Genomic DNA, 18,276 nt, shown 5'->3' with positions numbered 1-18,276 from the left:
GGCAGAGCGAGAGGCCATATGTTTGCTCGAATCCTGGATCGGAGGCCCAGCGACACGGTTCGATGTGCATTACATCAGAGGCACTTGACATACACTCGCAAGACAAAGTCATATGACTTCGTCACCACCGGCGCCAAACCGGCCCAACCGGCCGGTGCGCGGTCAGCAACCCAACCTCGCCTCGCATATTTGACTGCAGAGCGCGTGGCGCGTGGTTCGTTCGGCCCGCCGCCGACAGATGGCGTGCTTGCCGCGGCGGAAGCATCCGGGAGGGGAAGGGGAAGGGGCCTCGCCGTAGTAGACATGGCGAGTATTTTCGGGTGAATGATGCTGCTGATTGGAATACAAAGTACGATTATTGAGTTGTGTGCGTAGTTTATTCCGTGTACGAAACACTGCGGCTTGATGTGATATCATATAAAGTTTAGTTAAAAATGCAGAATGTTGCACAAGGATCCTCTTCTGATGGTCAGAAAGTGGAAAAAGTGAGCATCCTAGACCTGGGGAAATCGTCGACACCCCATTCTTCCAACTCGAGTCCTACCAAATCTGAAACGGATACATTTTCGGAACATCAACCAAGATCTATGAGTGATTCATCGGATAGCGAAGAGGACGAAGTCTCCGAGGTATTATACTTATTTGGTTGCTGACAAACTTGCGTGCTCTTTCCTTCACCGAGAGGTTTCTGCATCACACCTCGCCAAGAGACATCTTGTGGCATAGTAAAATGATGAGACAAAGTAGGCTTAAGTTAGGCTTAATCAAATGACGAGTTTTGATCAATGAACGCTACACTGGCATTTTGAGCGCATAGCTCTCGATACTGTGGCGATCTTTTATCGCTTTTTGCAAGTTCTGTGTTCATTGTGCAGAGCACTTCGCGAATTCCCAACGCCGAGGACACGGCCTAGCCCAGGCCAAAGACCTTTATTACGTATGTTGTTGTGCTCCAAACTTTCTGGTTAGTAATTTTATGGCATAATTTCTACTTTCAACATGTTTCGAGCCTATTCGGTTTATTCAATAGCAGCTGTCATCGGACCCTGGTAATTAGGCCACTCGTAACAAGTGTGGTTAAGTACTCACGGGCACACTGTACATTGCTTTTGTACCAGCGTCAGAAATCTCGTCTTATTTTTAAAGTTTTGTTTTTATTTGTATTTTATTATTCCGAACCCAATATTTTGGTTGTGGTTATCTGCGTCTTTAGTACAAATTTTGAAGTACGAGAGGGGAGGGGTAACCTAGCCTAGGCATGGGGGTACCACCTCATAGTGTAAGGCAAGGACAATGTTTTCTGAAATTCCTGTTATTTTTGAACATTTCTTCATGATGTCTTCTCCCTATCCAAATTTTTATCATCTTTATGAGACTAATTTTATCACTTTTCAGCAAGTTTGTAAATTCTTTCGGCATAAAAAGACGAATGAATGAGTCAGAATATGTGTGCAAGAGAGAGAGGTATACATAGGTATTGCTATTAGCAGCAGCACCATCAAAATTTTTTTCATGTGCTCATTTGGTTTTTGTTTTGACATTTCAATGTAGTTCTGTCTCTCCTAAAATATTGCAATGAGGATTTTTTAATGAGTAAGGGTCCTTTTTCCGTAAAGTTGCAATGTCACTAACCTCATTCTTGCCTAATTGAAGTTAATTGGTTAGCATCATTAAAATTTTTATTGTTTTTCTCAAAACTTGTAGAATTATCTAGTCTCTTATTTCAAATACAATTAGTTCTCATCCTCATTTTTTAAAATCTATTTTATTTCTTGTTTTTGGTTTGTTTACACCGAGCTCTAGCTGCTAAGGTGTGTTACTGGCAGACACTTGTGCTTTTGTCCCGTATTTATATTTCTAGTTTTCAGATGGGTCCTGAAGTTCACAGTTATATTGCGTTATTTTCATTATTCTTTTTATAAGAGCATCCCCTTTGTGCTTTGTGTGCATTCCTTATGTGCTTCTCAAGTCAACGCTGCTGTCTTTATTGTATTTAAATCATAGAGTCTACTGTCGCAGACCACATTTTTAACACCAGGTGCTTTGCTATTGATCGGAATTAAACACTTTTGGCTCTGATTCATGTCCTAAAGCATATCTGGTGTGTGTATGATCTCTCATGGTTGCGTTCTTGCTGAAATTTGTAATTCTTAAATCTGTAATCCCTAGTGAGATTATTTGTCACTTCCTTGTTTACTACATATTCTTAGAGGGATTCCGTTGTGAAAAGTATTTCTGCACCAGTCTATCATATGGTTTGTTCAATATAGAAAATTCTCATGATGTCTTTTAGGTGGAGTCGTTCGTTATTGGCCAGGAGTTGGATGATGAGGTGCAGTTGGAGGCCTCTAAAAAGTTCCTATTTGCATCTGATGAGTCTGAACACGCTGTTGATCCTGTAACACAAGCAAGACTAGAAGCTCTCCTAGAAGCTGCTGGTAAGTTAGCAGATCTGAAATCATTGTCATAAGATGAATTTCCTTGCAGAAAAAAGTAACATTCCTCCTCTGCAGGTATCGGCAAGCTTTCGAGTGGGGATGGAAAGCACCTGTCTGATCCAGAAGTCTTGAGACGATTAACATCAAGTGTGTCTTGTGCCTTGGATGAAGCAGCAGCAGCTCTTACAAGAATGAGGAACGAAAATCAGAGACCCCAACAGGAGACGAGGTATATACAGCATTAGGATACATTAAGCATGTTTAGAAGTCCCAATAGAAGTACTTAAGTTCTTTACTTTTGTTTTCCAGGTCACTAGTTGAAGCCTGCAGTGATGGTGATGTGGGGACTGTGAAAAAGCTACTCACTGAAGGCAGAAGTGTCCATGAAACCACAGAGGAAGGAGAAAGCCTTCTTTCTTTAGCGTGTTCTGCAGGCTACTATGAATTGGCTCAAGTGAGTTCATTTCTATGACTGCAGCATGAGAGAAGGAACTTTTGTGATTGGATTCTCTCATGAATCGTAACTAATGTTATTGTATGTTATTCCTTTCCCCTCTGTAGGTGCTTTTAGCCATGAATGCCAATGTAGAAGACCGCGGAATCAAGGGAGACTGCACGCCTCTGATGGAAGCAGCCTCTGCTGGACATGTTGACATTGTCAAGCTTCTCATCAATCATGGTGCAGATGTCAATGCTCAGTCCTCATCTGGTTAGTCTCTTGTTGAATTTCAGCTTTCTCTTGCAATTTCAAAACTGTTCTGATGGTTAAATTTGTTTTGTCTTGGAATATTTTTAGGCAACACACCTCTCATGTATGGTTGTGCTGGTGGGTATAGTGAGGTTGTGAAAGTCATGCTTGAGGCTGGGGCAAATGTAGAAGATCACAACGAGAATGGACATACTCCCTTGATGGAAGCTGCAAGTGCAGGAAAAGTAGCTGTGGCCAAAGTAAGCCTTGTTTGTTGCCTGACCTATTAATTCTCCTGTATGCCACTTTCAAACTTACTTAATCAATCTCCTTGTCTGTTTGAAGGTACTCTTGGATCATGGAGCTGGTATCAATACTCATTCCAACGAGTTCAAGGAATCAGCGCTCACTTTGGCGTGCTACAAAGGTCATCTTGATATGGTGCGGTTTCTCCTTGAGGAAGGTGCTGACCAGGAGCACAAGACCGATGAGATGCACACTGCACTTATGGAGGCCTCCATGGATGGTCATGTTGAAGTAGCCAAACTCCTCCTCGATTCTGGCGCGCAAGTGAATATGCCAACAGACAGCTTTGAGTCTCCTCTGACCTTAGCTGCTTGTGGTGGCCATGTAGATCTGGCCATGTTGCTGATTGAGAGAGGAGCCAACATTGAAGAAGTTAATGATGAAGGTTATACACCACTCATGGAGGCCGCGCGCGAGGGCCACGAAGAGATGGTGGCTCTGCTTTTAAGTCAGGGTGCCAACATCAACGCACAGACAGAGGAAACTCAAGAAACAGCCCTCACTCTAGCATGCTGCGGTGGCTTTTTAGAAGTTGCAGACTTCCTCTTAAAGGCTGGTGCTGACCTTGAACTTGGATCATCAACACCTTTGATGGAGGCAGCACAGGAAGGTCATTTGGAGCTTGTCAAATATTTGTTGGATCAGAATGCAAATGTGACAGCACAAACTCAAACAGGTGACACTGCCTTGACGTATGCCTGTGAAAACGGTCATACTGATGTAGCTGATCTGCTTCTGCAGTATGGTTCCGACCTGGTGAGTTAATTTTTTCTTGGATTTCACTTTTTTTGTACAGTTTTTGTCCAGGTTTTAATGAATCTGTCAAATGTTTGCAGGAGCACGAGTCTGAAGGAGGACGAACACCGTTAATGAAAGCTTGTCGTGCTGGCCACCAGTGCACAGTGAAGTTTCTGATCCAGAAAGGAGCTGATGTGAACAGGCAAAGCACAAACAATGATCATACTCCCCTCTCACTGGCTTCAGCTGGGGGGCATTTGGCCGTTGTCCAGCTTCTCCTACAGCACAATGCTGATCCGTTCCACAAGTTGAAAGACAATTCAACAATGCTCATTGAGGCTGCCAAGGGGGGCCATACTAAGGTGGTTCAACTGCTGCTTGACTATCCCCATTCAATTATGATGGGTGGTCAACAAGCGCAATCACCTCAAGCTGGCACCACCACTCCGCAACCCCCAACTCAGCTGCAGACTCAGTCACAGCCCGGAACCCATTCCCAGCCCCAATCTCAACCCCAACCATCGACATTGGTTCAAGCTCAAACTCAAACACAGCCTTCCTGCCACCCTGCCTCACCGGAACAAGTTCAGCAGGCTCAATTGCACCACCAACGGCATGCGGTTCAGCAGGCTGGCCTTATTGCTGTGCCAGATGCTGTGCAGGCACTCCCCCAGGAGGAAGTGAGCCCTGCTCCTGTTCTCAACGTCAGTTCATCCTCCAAGACCAGCCATCCAACCTGTTCTGATCCCTCTGTTTCACCGCTTGTAGCTGGCGGTTCCCCTGAAGCGCCAGACTTTTCGAAGAAATCTGTGCTCCGGAAAAACCGAGCTGCAGCAGCTGCTGAAGGCAATGTCTTAACGTCAGCAGAAGCTCAGCAGACAAAGAATGTCCCCCCAGGAGAGGGAGGAGCAGCGCTCTCTAAAGAAGAGAGCAACATCTTGGATAAAGGTAGCACTGAGCAGCTTCTCCGTCAACAAATCTACGCCGATTTGCAGCGAGTTGAGGAGGAGCAGGAAAAGCAAGTCCATCTTGCTGCTTTTGATGCAGGGTTTGCAGCAGGAGCAGCTGCTGCAGAGGCTTCTTCTAATGTGTTAAGTTTAGCAACCTCGTTCTCAGCGACCCCTCCTGAGCCTCAGCCCTCTTTATCCACCCGAAAGGGGGCTGGTAGTTCACAAGGGAGTACGTCTGGTACGTCATTGCCCACCAACCAACTGCAGGTTCTTCAGCCACAAGCAGAAACCCAAAGTACCTCCTCATCCACCACCACTCCAGCCACCAGCAACCCGGCAGCTATTTACCTTCCACCACCACCATCAACGCCTCCTCAAACTGTTACTACTTCTGCTGAAGTCAACCAGTCAACAGCAATCAGTGATCGTCCTAAAGCTAAGCCAGCAACCAAGAAAGAAACAAAGCTTCGAAAGCAGCAAATTGTGCATGCCGTCACCCAGGAACTTGCATTTCAAGCTGCCCAGATGGCTCAGATGGGGCAGAACTCAAGGATTTGTGCCGCAACTGCCGCTGCTGCTGTGAACTTAGCTCAGATTAACAATCAACAACAACTAGAGCAGCGGGTTCAAACCCTTGATCAGGAGGTGAGTCTTGTTGCGTGCAGTATGTTTTCATCGTAACTTTCTGCTTTTATTAAATTTAAAAATTTTCTTTTCAGGCCCTTCAACGCCACCAGCAACTCCATCTCCACCACCAACTTCCGCCAGGAGGCCCCGTAGACCCTGCTGCTGTTGACAAAGTAGCGGCTGGTGGCATTCTGACACCAAATCAGTTGATTGCCCACCTGCAGCAACTGGACCCATCAATTACTGCAGCCACCCCGCAGCAATTGCACCATCATGTTCACCAAGTCTTGCATCAAAAGCCCAACTTAAGAACTTTGCAGCAGATGCTTCCTGGAGGACCTGATGACCTTGCCGAACTTCTCTCTGAGCAAGTTGACCAGGGCACTCTGGATCGGGAGAATCTTGCTAGTGCTGTTGTGGATTCCCTAGAGGCCCTGCAGGCCCTTGCCTTGGACGATATTACTGTCACAAGTAGGCATCGTTCTTTATCTTGTCTTCTTGAACCTTCATCATTCTTGTTTCTTGTGTCATTTTGGTATTGATTGTGATGAATTTTTCACTTTTAGCTGATACTGAAGAACATTTCCAACCTTATGGCCCAACACCCTCTCTAGGAGAGGCGATTTCTGCCATGGCGGCAGCACAGGTCCAGGGGGACTTGAGTCATGTAGAGTACTACGCTGTGCCAGCCACTGGTGCCCAGCACCCTGCTCTGCAGGTGAGGGACACGGAAGGCGATGAGGTTTGTTGTCTGTCAGTCAGTTGCTTTCAGACTCCAGGAATAACCAAGATCAAATTTTTAACCCCTTGTTTTCCCTCTTTATTTTTCGCTCAGCAACTTCAGTATCAGCAATATCAGTTAACTACTGGGAATGCTCCCTGTAGCTTGGAAGTTATAGCAAATGCTACCAACGCTCAGATCCTAGCAAACCGAGCTGCAGCCACTGCTGGAGCTGCTTCAACAACATCAAGCACCATACCTACTGCTTTCCAGCCTCAGCTGTTACTGCCAAGTCCTCAACTTGGTAAGTTTATTGATGTGTGCAACCTACTAAGGCATTGCTCTCAGACTAATGAAATCACGTCCTTTCAAAGTGATGCTAAACTATCATGAGAGGCCTTTGCTGTTTTCTATGCATTTAGCCAAGTAAAGACTTCTTGTCATCTCCCTTATGTTTGAGTAACTAAATTTTTAACTACCATACCTAATTCATTAGTTATGTGGTTTATTATAATGCCGTTGGATTAACCACTAATTGAAATAAGTCGCTCAAGTCTTGTTGTGCCCCCTTTATACTTTAGGTTAGCCTGCTTGTATAAACCTCCAAATCCAGAGAGCTGAAGTAACTTGTGGCTTTCTCAATACTAACCTATTTTGTTTGGTGATGATGCAGCCTCTCCCTCCTCAGACTCCTCCACTCCGACCCTGCCTGTGCCTGCATCGTCTGCTGCTGTAGCCACGCAAGCCGAATCTATACCTGTACCTCCCCCTCTTCCCACTCCTGCGTCCAAATCCTCATCAACAGCAGCTCCCCCATCAAGTGCCGCCACCGCCGCAACTGCAGCCGTTCAGACAAGTACGCCCACTGCCTGTACGCAGCCTCACCACCACCACGGTACACCATGCAGTAGCCATCAAGTGCAAGCATCCACCCAAACCACCAATGCAGGTGTAACAGCACCCCTTTCCTCAGAGAAAAAGGTTTTGACCGTATCTCAGACTAATGCTGGGACTAAAGGAAGAAAAGCCAGATATCAGGTGCAGGCTCGACAGCAGCAGGCATCTCAGCTACAACCTTTACAACAGTCTGCTTCTGCTCAACAGCAGGGTGTAGCCCACCACGATGCTAACACAGGTCTGTTTGCATTTTCTCACTTGTATTATATAAGGTTACTAGACGTCTTCTCACCATCATCAAGTGTACTATTTTATTTGAGTTGAAGCATCCAAGTTACATAGAAGACTCCTCCTTTGTGAATCCCCTTTTTAAACTTAAAGTAAATCATCTCTTCTCCCCTTTCCCTTGAAATATTGCGATAGCTTGTTAAGCTTTTACATTAAGCTTTACAATTTGAAAAAATCATGAATCGCACGTATTGTTGTTTTTCTGTTCATCAAATTAATCAGCATGAGGTACTTTTGACCCACTAATCTTGCACCGTGACACTTAAGACGGATCTTTAACAATGGGTCTCTTTGCTGTAGTTTTTCTTGAAGAGTGACCTTTGCCCCGTCTTCATGATGATACGTGTTTTCTTTCTCTCACTTTACAGCTGCTGGACAGTATACTACTCCATGTGCACAAGCCCCTGTCTCATCTCTTAATGTGGACAGTGAGACTGAAAGTAACCATGATACAGCATTAACTCTTGCCTGTGCTGGAGGCCATGATGAACTTGTTGAGTTGCTGCTCTCTCGCGGCTCTGACATAGGTAATTTCTGCTTACAGCTTCACTTCATTTCTATCTGAAGTAGACAGATGCTGACTTTGTTGTTACACTTTCAGAGCATCGTGATAAAAAGGGTTTTACCCCTCTCATCCTCGCTGCCACTGCTGGTCACCACAAAGTTGTTGAGATCCTCCTTGACCATGGTGCTGATATTGAAGCCCAATCCGAGCGTACTAAAGACACACCCTTGTCATTGGCTTGTTCTGGAGGCCGATATGAGGTCTGTTATGTTCTAATTATTATTATTATTATTTCTTATTATCAGTGTTTACTCTAGAACTAAAGGTGATTATGTATTACTTTACAGGTTGTTGACCTCCTCCTTCAGCGAGGAGCTAACAAAGAGCACCGAAATGTATCAGACTATACCCCACTATCTCTGGCAGCATCAGGAGGCTATGTCAACATTATCAAACTCCTCCTGGCTCATGGAGCTGAGATCAACTCCAGAACCGGCAGCAAGTTGGGTATTTCCCCTCTTATGTTAGCAGCTATGAATGGTCATACTGCAGCTGTCAAACTGCTCCTAGATATGGGAAGTGACATAAACGCACAAATTGAGACTAACCGAAACACAGCACTTACCTTAGCTTGTTTCCAAGGAAGGCATGAGGTTGTAAGCTTGTTATTGGATCGTAAAGCTAATGTGGAGCATCGAGCTAAGGTATGTTGTTTGGTTTTTTTTTATGTTGAAAGCTTGTTATTGACTATGTTCATGAAATAAATTTTTTTTTCAGACTGGTCTTACACCCTTAATGGAAGCTGCCAGTGGTGGATATGTAGAAGTTGGACGGGTCCTGCTTGACAAAGGGGCTGATGTTAATGCCCCTCCTGTCCCTTCTTCTCGAGACACTGGTCTTACCATAGCTGCAGACAAAGGACACTGCCGATTTGTGGAACTGCTTCTGACTCGTGGTGCCCAAGTTGAAGTAAAAAACAAGAAGGGCAACTCCCCACTTTGGCTTGCTGCCAATGGTGGACACTTAAATGTGGTTGAACTACTCTTCAATGCTGGAGCTGACATTGATTCCCAGGATAATAGAAAGGTAAGACAGGAACAGTAAAATGTGACTATTGGTGCTGCCTTTCCTTTGTCCTGGCTTAACCTTGTACTTTGGTCATTTTTCATCAGGTTTCTTGCCTTATGTCTGCATTCCGAAAAGGTCATATTAAAGTAGTTAAGTGGATGGTACATCATGTAATGCAATTCCCAAGTGACCAGGAAATGACAAGATATGTAGCAACCATCAGTGACAAAGAGTTACTAGATAAGTGTCAAGACTGCATCAAAATCATACGCGCTGCCAAGGACCAACAAGCAGCTAAAGCAAACAAGAATGCAAGTATCTTACTGGAAGAACTTGATCAGGAGAAAACCCGAGAAGAAACCAAACGGCTTGCTGCGCAGAGGCGCAGAGATCGTAAAAAGAAGAAGAAACAAGAGAAAAGGAAGCAATTGAGCTCATCAAACGAAAATGATGATGATGACAATGATGACAAAGATGAAGAAAGTGACAAAGGTATGTGCTTTCCTCTCATTTATCTTAAGATCCCTAATGATTCTAAAAGTGTGGTTTCTAATAACATCTTCTGTTTGTCATGATTTACAGAATTCAGTGGAAGTGAAACTTGCAATGCACCTGAAGAATCCCCTGACAGGGTTGCACCAGTAGCCACTGAAACTGTTGATAAAGAGGAAGGGGACAGTGGTATTGATGCCAACAGCCAAGGCTCTTGTAGTTCTAGTGATGTAAAATCCAAGGATAGGCGGAAGGACAAGAAAAAGAAAACAACAAATGGAAGAAGTAATTTAAGTATCAACCTTAAGTCTGAGAAAGAGAATAGTCCACCTGACACAACGCCTGCTAATAGCAGAGTTGCCCCACCACCAACTGTCAACTCAAGGTTCCCAGAAGAACGAACTGTTGAAAGACGTACTGCCATTCCCTCCACTGCCTCTACCACCATTACATCAACAACTACTACTGCAACCTCCCGATCAATTCAGGAAAGGCAGGAAAGAAAGTTGAAATCTGAAAACAAAGCACCAAACCCTGTATATTCTCTGCATGCATATGAGACAACTTCAAGGCACCCTGCAGAAAGGGAAGACTTTGAAGCCACTGGAAATGAGACTTACACTCCAGTTTCCAAAACCAAGAAAGTTTCTCAGTTGTAAGTAGTGATTGTCTCTTTTTCATTCATTTTCTTTTAAATTAATTGATCCATCTTAACATGCGTGTAAATTGCTTGTGAACAGGTACAACTGTGGTGACGTTGGCAGATATGAAAGTGAAACGACCATCGTCGGCAAAGCAGCCTCCTCCACCAGTCCCAAGCAAGGGGGAAAGCGGGAGGAAGGTTGGAAGGAGGTTGTCAGGAAGTGAGTACTTAACGTGTGAAGAAGTTTTTATTACATTTTGTTATCCCTACTGATCCATTAATTCAGAGTTGTGCACACAAGTTTGCATTCCATGGCTAACATAAAATGGAAGTGTTTTCAAACAATAGCTCACTGTGACTTGATAATGCATGTCTATCAACTGGTTTCAATAGCCTTTCATATCCACCCCTTCCCCCTCTTATATTCTCCTGCTCATTTAATTCATTTATACACTTTTGTGTGTTTGAGTGAATGAGAATTTTGTGGTAAGACTTGCCAGCTTCAGTTGTTTATTGCTGTGTGACCCCTTCAAAAGAAAATCTTTGTCTTATTTGCCCCCCTGGTAAAAATTATGGAATTCGCAATTAGTTCCCTGCTATATTTGCATTCTTGGTAAATATTGAAAGGCTGACGGATTAATGTGGAACAAACTGAGCTTAGTTTGTTCTCCTCCTCATTGCTAGCCAAATGTAAACTTTGTTTTGGGTTTTATCAAAGTCTTGGTTAAATTATTATTGGTCATCAGTTGTTAGCACTCAAATGGTTATTAATTAATGTTAATATTTCAATTTCTAGATATTCGCCTTCGGTTCCAAATACTTATCCACAGAATTCCTCTTCCCACTTCAGGTGGGTCAAGTGAACATCAATACTTTAGGAAGCATGTGTTTTTGTTTGGATTGGACATAGCTCTGAAGAATTTCAACTTATTACTTTTGCATGAAATATTGACAGCTAATCAGAGCATTCTGTGTTAAATTTGATTTATTTTTGTCATAAACTTCGAAATGTATGTAGCTCTAGTGGAAACCTTCTGTCTGTTTCTCTCAGGTCAAAGAAGGTATCTGTGCCACTAAATGCCATTAGCAGAGTCATTGGCCGTGGTGGAAGCAATATCAATGCTATACGTGCTGCAACCGGAGCCCAAATTGAAGTTGAAAAGCAGTGCAAGGGACAAGGCGAAAGAATTATCACAATCAAGTACGTATTTTTTTTCATAATCTTGAAATTACTGTGAATCCCCTAAATTAATCTCTTTTCTCAATAACTTCAGGGGTTGTGCTGATGCTACACGCCAAGCTCACATGCTCATAGCCACTCTCATCAAAGATCCTGATGTGGATATCATGGGAATGCTTCCTAAGCCCATCAAATCTGGAGCAACTGTGGGGCAATGGGAAAAGCCTGCTCCCACTGTATGTACCACTAGTATTGTGTTTGGAACCTCAAGATATGTTAAATTTGATTGATGTTCTAATGTTGTTTTTGATCTCCAGGCTTTGAAGGTAAAACCAGCAAGTACTCCAGTTAGTGTGAAGCCAGCTGCTGTACCCACTGTTGCACCTACACCCCTTTTGGGATCTACACCAAGTTTGACCAAGATTGTGCCTTCACGTAAGTTTATCTAATTTTGAACTGGTGTGGGTCCGCAGTAGTTTGTCAATTTTTCTAATAATTAGATGTTAGCCTTTTTCGAATCTAATGGTATGGGAAGGTGGTGGCATATATTTGGAGCCTTTGTATTGGGGGTTAAAATGCACGTTCCCACCGGCCAGTGGTGAAGGTGCATGGACGACGGACCGTTTACGAATCGATAATTGCAAATGGCCAAGGATCGTACAACTCGACTGATGGATTTGGTCTTGCAGCTGGTGCCAACTCTCTGCTGCCTGCCTTGCGGTCTGCGGCTGTTTGCAAGCTCATGTCGTCATACTCTCCCCCGGTGACTCGCGGTACCGCACCACGTCTCGTGGCTGCAGGTAATGTAGCGGGGAGAGTAGTGTAGTGTAGTGTAGTTTGTGGTAGTTTGTCGGGAAGCTAGCCCTTTGTTGGAGGACGCGTTTTCACGCCACTGTTTGTCCCCTTCTTGCAGCGGAGAAGCGAGCCGCCATTCTGGCTGCCGCCAACACCAAGACCACCATGTCCTACACCTCGGCCATCATGACCTCGGGCCGCAACGCGGGCAAGGGCCACGCGCCCTTGGCCACGCAGACGTTCGCCGCCAAGCTGAGCGAACCGACGACGGGGGTGGTGGCGCCCGCCTCGAGTGCATCGAGCGCCGTGCCCACCAAGAGCAGGCAGCCGCCGACGCAGCCACCGGCCACCGCACCCGCCACTCCTTTGGTAAGTAGTGGACACGTCTGCTTACATGAGTGGCTAAGTGCAGTGTGCCCGCGTGCCCGCCCGTCAAGTTGCAGTCCTCTCGCATCCGCAATCTGAGACGCCCGTTGATGTGCAGGTATCCACCGTGCCTTCCCCGAAGCACCACCGCCCGCCGCCCATATCGTCGGCGCCTCCCAACATGACGACGCACTTGAGGAGCTCTTTGGCGCACACGTCGGTCAACTCGACGGCGGCGGCGCCGGGCGCGGCAGTGACCCTCGCCAACTCGGCGCGAAGCAGCAGCCCTGCGCACGCCGCGCACGCCCAGCCAATGGCGCCGGCCTCCAACGAGCTGGACACCGCGACCAGCAGCACGGCCACGCCGCTGACGTACTCCCTCTTCAACTCCGACAAGGTTCGTATGGCTGGCTGCTTCTTTTCCACCTTGCGGCTCGCGTACGTGATGGTGTGCCTGACCGACGCGTCCCTCTTTTGCAGACCATGTGGAGCCGCGACAGCGACGGCAACTCGACGCAGAAGGGCATGAACTTCGCCAGCGTGGCCGCGGCGGGCTCTGCTTCCGCCAACGCGTCGCACGCGTCGCTGCCGCCGACCCAGTACCTCGACTCGACGCCGCCGCAGGTGGACATCTCGAAAGCGCCGGGCTACCGCAAGAACACGACGTGCTCGCCCACCAGCGTGTCGTCCAAGCCCTGCAGCACCGCCAGCTCGCCGCCATCGCTGGGCCCCGCGGAGGCCGGGACCCTCGGCAGCGCCAACGCCATGCCGTCGCCGGTCAAGCCGCCCAACCTGCTGGCTCTGAGCCGGCCCGGCGCGCACCCGCACGCCCACCAGCACGCCCACCCGCACGTCAACACGGACATGCCGCCGACCTCGGCCGGCCAGGGTCAGGGCCAGAGCGGGCCCCAGGGCCAGCCGTCACCCATCATGCGGCACGGCCACGCCGGCCACGCGCCGCACGGCCACGCCGGCCATGGCCTCGGCCACGGGCCCAACCTGGAGATCCAGCCGCCAGACCTCGGCCTGTCCGTGGGTCACGGCCGTCAACCGGAGATGCAGCCATCGCCGAACAGCGGGCTGGCGGTGCAGCGCCCCAACAAGGACCAGCAAGGCCCGCTCGGTCCGCACGCCGCACACAACCAGCTTGGACACGGCCAGCACGGCCCTCAGGGCCAGCAGCCCTTGGCGTCGCCGTCGCAGCACATTCCGCTGCCCCACCGGCAGTCCTCGCCGCCCCACGGACAGCTGCAGATGCCGCCCACGCCCATGGGCAGCGCGCTCACGGTGCAGAGGCCCTCCATGCAGGACATGCAGCACTCGCCCAGCCGCAGCAACTCGTCCGTGGACATGCAGGCCATGTCGCCGTCGCCGCAGGCCAACGCGCACCAGGCGCAGCAGCAGGCCCAGCAAGGGCAGCAGGCGCCGCAGGGGCCGCCCCCCAACACCAGCATCCCCCCGCCGGGCCACGGCCAGGGCCACGGCCACGGCATGGGGCCCAGTCACGGCCACGGGCCGCACGGCCCCCACGGCCACCACGGCCCGCCCGGCCACAACCACATGATGCGGCCCATGAGCATGGAGATCCCGCACAACTCGTCCCTGAACCACAACATGGTGGTGCGGCCCAACAGCATGGTGGACGTGTCCCAGAACCCCAGCCAACCCCAGCCCCCCGGCCCCGGCCAGTCCGGCCAGCCCCAGAGGTTAGATCTAGGTCCTTCAGACTACGGCGTTCGTTCGCACGCCCCCGTGTTTCCGGACGACAACTCGGGCCTCTATAGCAATTCCGGCCCTGACGCGTTGCTGGGCATGGTCCCCGGCATGACTGACATGCTCAACACTGCCGTGAGCATGTCACGCCTCAACCCGCGCGCTCCTGACTTCTCTAGCGCCATGCACCACACCAACAAGCCCCCTCCCCACCCTCCTATGTTCCAGTCTGCTCCTCCGTACCTCCCTCCCACCATGCTTGGCCCTCCCGGTCCCCTCCCCAACAAGTTCCACCCTCCGCGGCCCGCTCCCGGACACGGGCCGGGGCCTAGCCATGGGCCTGGACACGGGCCGGGGCAGGGGCCAGCTGGGCACGGGCCCGGACACGGGCCTGGCAGCTCGCACAACCGCTGGCCCTTCATGCCTCACGGCCACCACGGCTACCAGCCTGACGCGGCCAACTTCAACGTGCTGGGCTCGCTCAATCACCCCTCCTCGGACATGATGCCCCCCATGGCGGAGAACGGCAACTCGCCGCCGTCGCCGAACCACGGCCACGGTCATGGCCACGGCCCGGGCGGGGCTGGCGGGGCCCTGGACACCCCCATGAAGGCGCCGCCGCGACCCATCGGCACCGAGCGGCACCTCAAGCACCACTCGATGGGCGGGGACACGGTGACGGGCGCGGACTGGCTGCTGGGCCTGCCCAACGTGAACCAGCCCCACCAGGCGCACCAGGGCCAGGCGCACGGCCAGGCACACGGCCAGGCCGACCACAAGATGTCCTGGGCAGGACCGCAGATGTTCCGCTCCAATCCGCCGCCCTACGACCTGCCGCCTATGGACACGTTTCCGGTAAGTGTGCTGCTATCTGCCGCTGTGAACCGTTAACGTAATCAGAAATTTGCATCATCTGCTTTCACGGTCAGAGGTTGAGCTCGTTTTTCTGTCACTGTGTTATTTCTAATAAATTGTTAGCATCTTTGTGATCTCGGACCATTGCTGTGCCGCTGTTATTTGATTTGGTGTTTGGTTTCGGTTTTGCAGCTGGGCATGGACAACCAGTTCCACAACGGAGGCAACACCGCGGCCGCGGCGGCCGCTGCGCTGCTGCACCACTCCCACTCCATCCCCATGATGAACCCCAACCCCTACAGCTCGGGCGGCGCCGGCGCGTTCGGCGCGGACCTCGGCCACGACGCCATGAAGATGGACGCCTCGAGCTGGGACGGCCCCAACAGGCTGGGCATGCCCGAACTGAACGACAAACAACACGTAAGTGTGGGCCGAAGGCGGGAGAGAGTCCTACATTGCCACCCCCTACTTGGGATGACCTGTTTTGTCAGACACAGTTCGAGTCTAATTTAACCACCAGGACTGGACTACTGTGCGGTCTTTAGATCTAAGCACCTTCACAAGTTATTTTTTCAGTTTGCAAGGTACTCATTGAAATTGTTTGATTTCAGGGATGGACGAACAAGTGGAGCCATTAGTAGTTCAAGGTGTCTACGTTCTTGGGATTTTGTTATGAAGAAATAGCGCAAGGATACTGAACCAATAGAATTCCGACGTGTTTTCTTTATGATTTTGTTCTAGAATGGCTTTTTATTTCTGTGGTAGTGTTGGTTTTTCCGCTGCTTGAAGAAATGTCAGTTTGGTAGTGAGCCACATTCAGACCATGTGAATTTCTCCTTCTGCACTTGATTCTGTGCAGATCCTTAATGCAGTGAATCTGATGTCAACTGTGCGGTTGGCACGTACTCTTTACCTAAGACTTGGATTAAGTACCCTATTTGGCATGATGAAACCCTGAGAGGTGTTTGGATCCAAGGTTGAACACGAAAGCATTGTGCGTCTCAACTTTCTCTTAATATTGCCGGTGTCTTTCTGGGTTTGATTGTATGCTTGTACTTCTACTAGTACCATAAGTATATTTACAGTGCAGTGACTGCAGGTTTCAATCTTTCATTCATATCTTGTAGTCATGTCAGTAATACTTTCCTTTTATTTTCCCATTAGTGATGGGAACTGTTGGTCCTCAGTTTGTAATGTATCCCAGGAACTTTTTTAAAAATGTATGTTCTACAAATGTAGCTTTGAGAGAGAAGTGTGGAGGTATTTAGGCATATTATTATGCTGTAGTTGATCACTGCAGTACAGTTGGGCGACATAAGGTCAGGGTTAATGGTGAAATGAATTTGTTAACCAGATTGATCATACAATCTTTGGTTCATTTTTCAATTTGTATTTTGATGATGTTTGTTTATTGCAATGCCATAAAGGATCAATAATCTCTTGTGGCTTTATGTAGCAAACCAATATTAAGACGTTGCTGGTGGTGATGTTAGTGGAGTAGAAGTGTGACGGGTGGCATACTTCTATTCTTTATATTGTACAGATGCTCTTTTGAGCTATAGTTAATGGCTGCACGTCAGCCAGTCCAGAGCGATGAATGCAGTAAAGAAATGTTATATTGCTTGTACATGAAGACTAAAATAAATCTTTATGCACTGTGGTTTGTCTTGTATTTCTCATCATGGTCCACACACAAAATTATCACTTACAAAATAATTGGAATTGAATATACACAGGTAACAGTTTCAATCAAAGTATTATTCACTTCTTTGCACCTCCGAACCCCGAAAATCCCATGATAGCCGCAAGCTCAGACTGGCCTTCAGATTCTTGATCCAAATCATCGTCCAATTTCCTCTTCTTTTCCTTCTTGCGCTCCTTTCGGTACTCTTTCAATTTATCCTCCTGCAGAAAAAATGTAGCAATCAGGTAACTGAATAAAGGGGAAGATGCAAGACTGAATACTTAATAATTTCATACCTCTTGTCTTATTTCTTTCATTCGCTGCTCGATATCGTAATCTCGCTTTTTCTCTTCCATTTTCTTCTTGTTCAACTCAAAACGTTTTTTGACCTGATCTAAAGATGAACGTTCTACTCTCATGGACATGCCCAAGTTACGTTGATCTGGACAAAGAAATAAGCTTGAAACAATTTTCAGATCATGCCAAAAACATGCAAACATGTTAAATGAAAACTTACGTTTCTTTCCATTGATATGGTCCAAGAAGTTAATAGAATCTTTCACAACGCAGTCACACACATTGCAGTAGTATCTATGAGACAAAATAGAAGTGAGACTAGAGGGTCAAAAATAATCAAATATCAAAGAAGAAGAATATGAATACTAAGTACACACCCTCCTGTTTGAGACGATGGTGTGTTTTTAGTAATAACAACACTCTTTCCAAGTTTTCCTTCAAGATCAACACGATAGTCTCTTTGACGCAGCAATTCTCTGGTGACTGGTGCCGGTTTCTGTTTGCCCTCTTCCAACGCTTCCAACTCCTCCCTCAGGCGTTCTTCTGCCAATCTTTCGAACTCTTCTTTGTCCCATTTTCTGCGATGATCCTCAGGAGCAGAACTTGACCCCTGCAACAGGAAACAAACAATCAAGTTCGTGTGGGGCTATGTGGGGAAGAAAGGAAACATAGCTGATGAAGGATGAAGTCCCAACAATCAGTACATTCCAGTAGTAATGGAACAGTCAGCTAAGAGAAAATTGTAAGACTTGTAGGGTTACAAAAATTGAGTCAACCATATCAGCACCATATTGAGCCATGTAATTTAATATCAAAACATGTTAGACAGTCTTTAGTTAACTTACGCTGCCTGATGCCATTTCGGCAACTTTAAGTAGGATGTTTGTTGCTCTTGTTTACTATCGTCGTTCTTGCGAAAATGAAAAGAAGTTAGGAGACGCGGGGTGGGGAGTGGGGAGGAGGTGGTGGAGGGAGGAGAGAGGGCGAGGGGGAGAGGGCGGGGGCGGGGAGGAGGGGAGGTTCAA

General features: G+C 47.9%; 2 protein-coding genes across 3 annotated transcripts; one reads left to right on the top strand and one right to left on the bottom strand.

The window, feature by feature from the left end:
* Positions 1–275: 275 nt before the first annotated feature.
* On the top strand, positions 276–16,930 carry LOC117651297 (ankyrin repeat domain-containing protein 17). 2 transcript variants are annotated; one of them, XM_034395167.1, is made up of 30 exons: positions 716–743; positions 876–964; positions 2,294–2,438; positions 2,514–2,667; positions 2,748–2,892; positions 3,000–3,147; positions 3,235–3,386; positions 3,472–4,188; positions 4,269–5,765; positions 5,840–6,218; positions 6,314–6,489; positions 6,583–6,772; positions 7,142–7,603; positions 8,022–8,180; positions 8,255–8,418; positions 8,506–8,862; positions 8,936–9,244; positions 9,331–9,718; positions 9,809–10,373; positions 10,459–10,581; positions 11,158–11,211; positions 11,413–11,562; positions 11,636–11,777; positions 11,859–11,976; positions 12,231–12,341; positions 12,455–12,705; positions 12,821–13,099; positions 13,183–15,270; positions 15,463–15,690; positions 15,882–16,930. In XM_034395167.1, the coding sequence occupies exons 1-30, from the start codon at positions 731–733 to the stop codon at positions 15,906–15,908; spliced, it is 9,780 nt and encodes a 3,259-aa protein (XP_034251058.1). In that variant the 5' UTR covers positions 716–730; the 3' UTR covers positions 15,909–16,930. The 2 variants fall into 2 exon arrangements, with proteins under 2 accessions (XP_034251057.1, XP_034251058.1); XM_034395166.1 differs by lacking the exons at positions 716–743; positions 876–964 and adding an exon at positions 276–629.
* LOC117651307 (zinc finger matrin-type protein 2) lies at positions 16,918–18,259 on the bottom strand. Its single transcript, XM_034395190.1, has 5 exons — positions 18,097–18,259; positions 17,629–17,861; positions 17,472–17,545; positions 17,251–17,396; positions 16,918–17,175 (listed from the first exon to the last, which is right to left on the bottom strand). The coding sequence occupies exons 1-5, from the start codon at positions 18,109–18,111 to the stop codon at positions 17,032–17,034; spliced, it is 612 nt and encodes a 203-aa protein (XP_034251081.1). The 5' UTR covers positions 18,112–18,259; the 3' UTR covers positions 16,918–17,031.
* Positions 18,260–18,276: the final 17 nt, after the last annotated feature.

Source organism: Thrips palmi, unplaced genomic scaffold (genome assembly GCF_012932325.1).
Source record: "Thrips palmi isolate BJ-2018 unplaced genomic scaffold, TpBJ-2018v1 HiC_scaffold_5, whole genome shotgun sequence".
Taxonomy (NCBI): domain Eukaryota; kingdom Metazoa; phylum Arthropoda; class Insecta; order Thysanoptera; family Thripidae; genus Thrips; species Thrips palmi.
The sequence above is the reverse complement of the archived record's forward strand: the minus strand, read 5'-3'. Positions and strand labels throughout refer to the sequence as shown.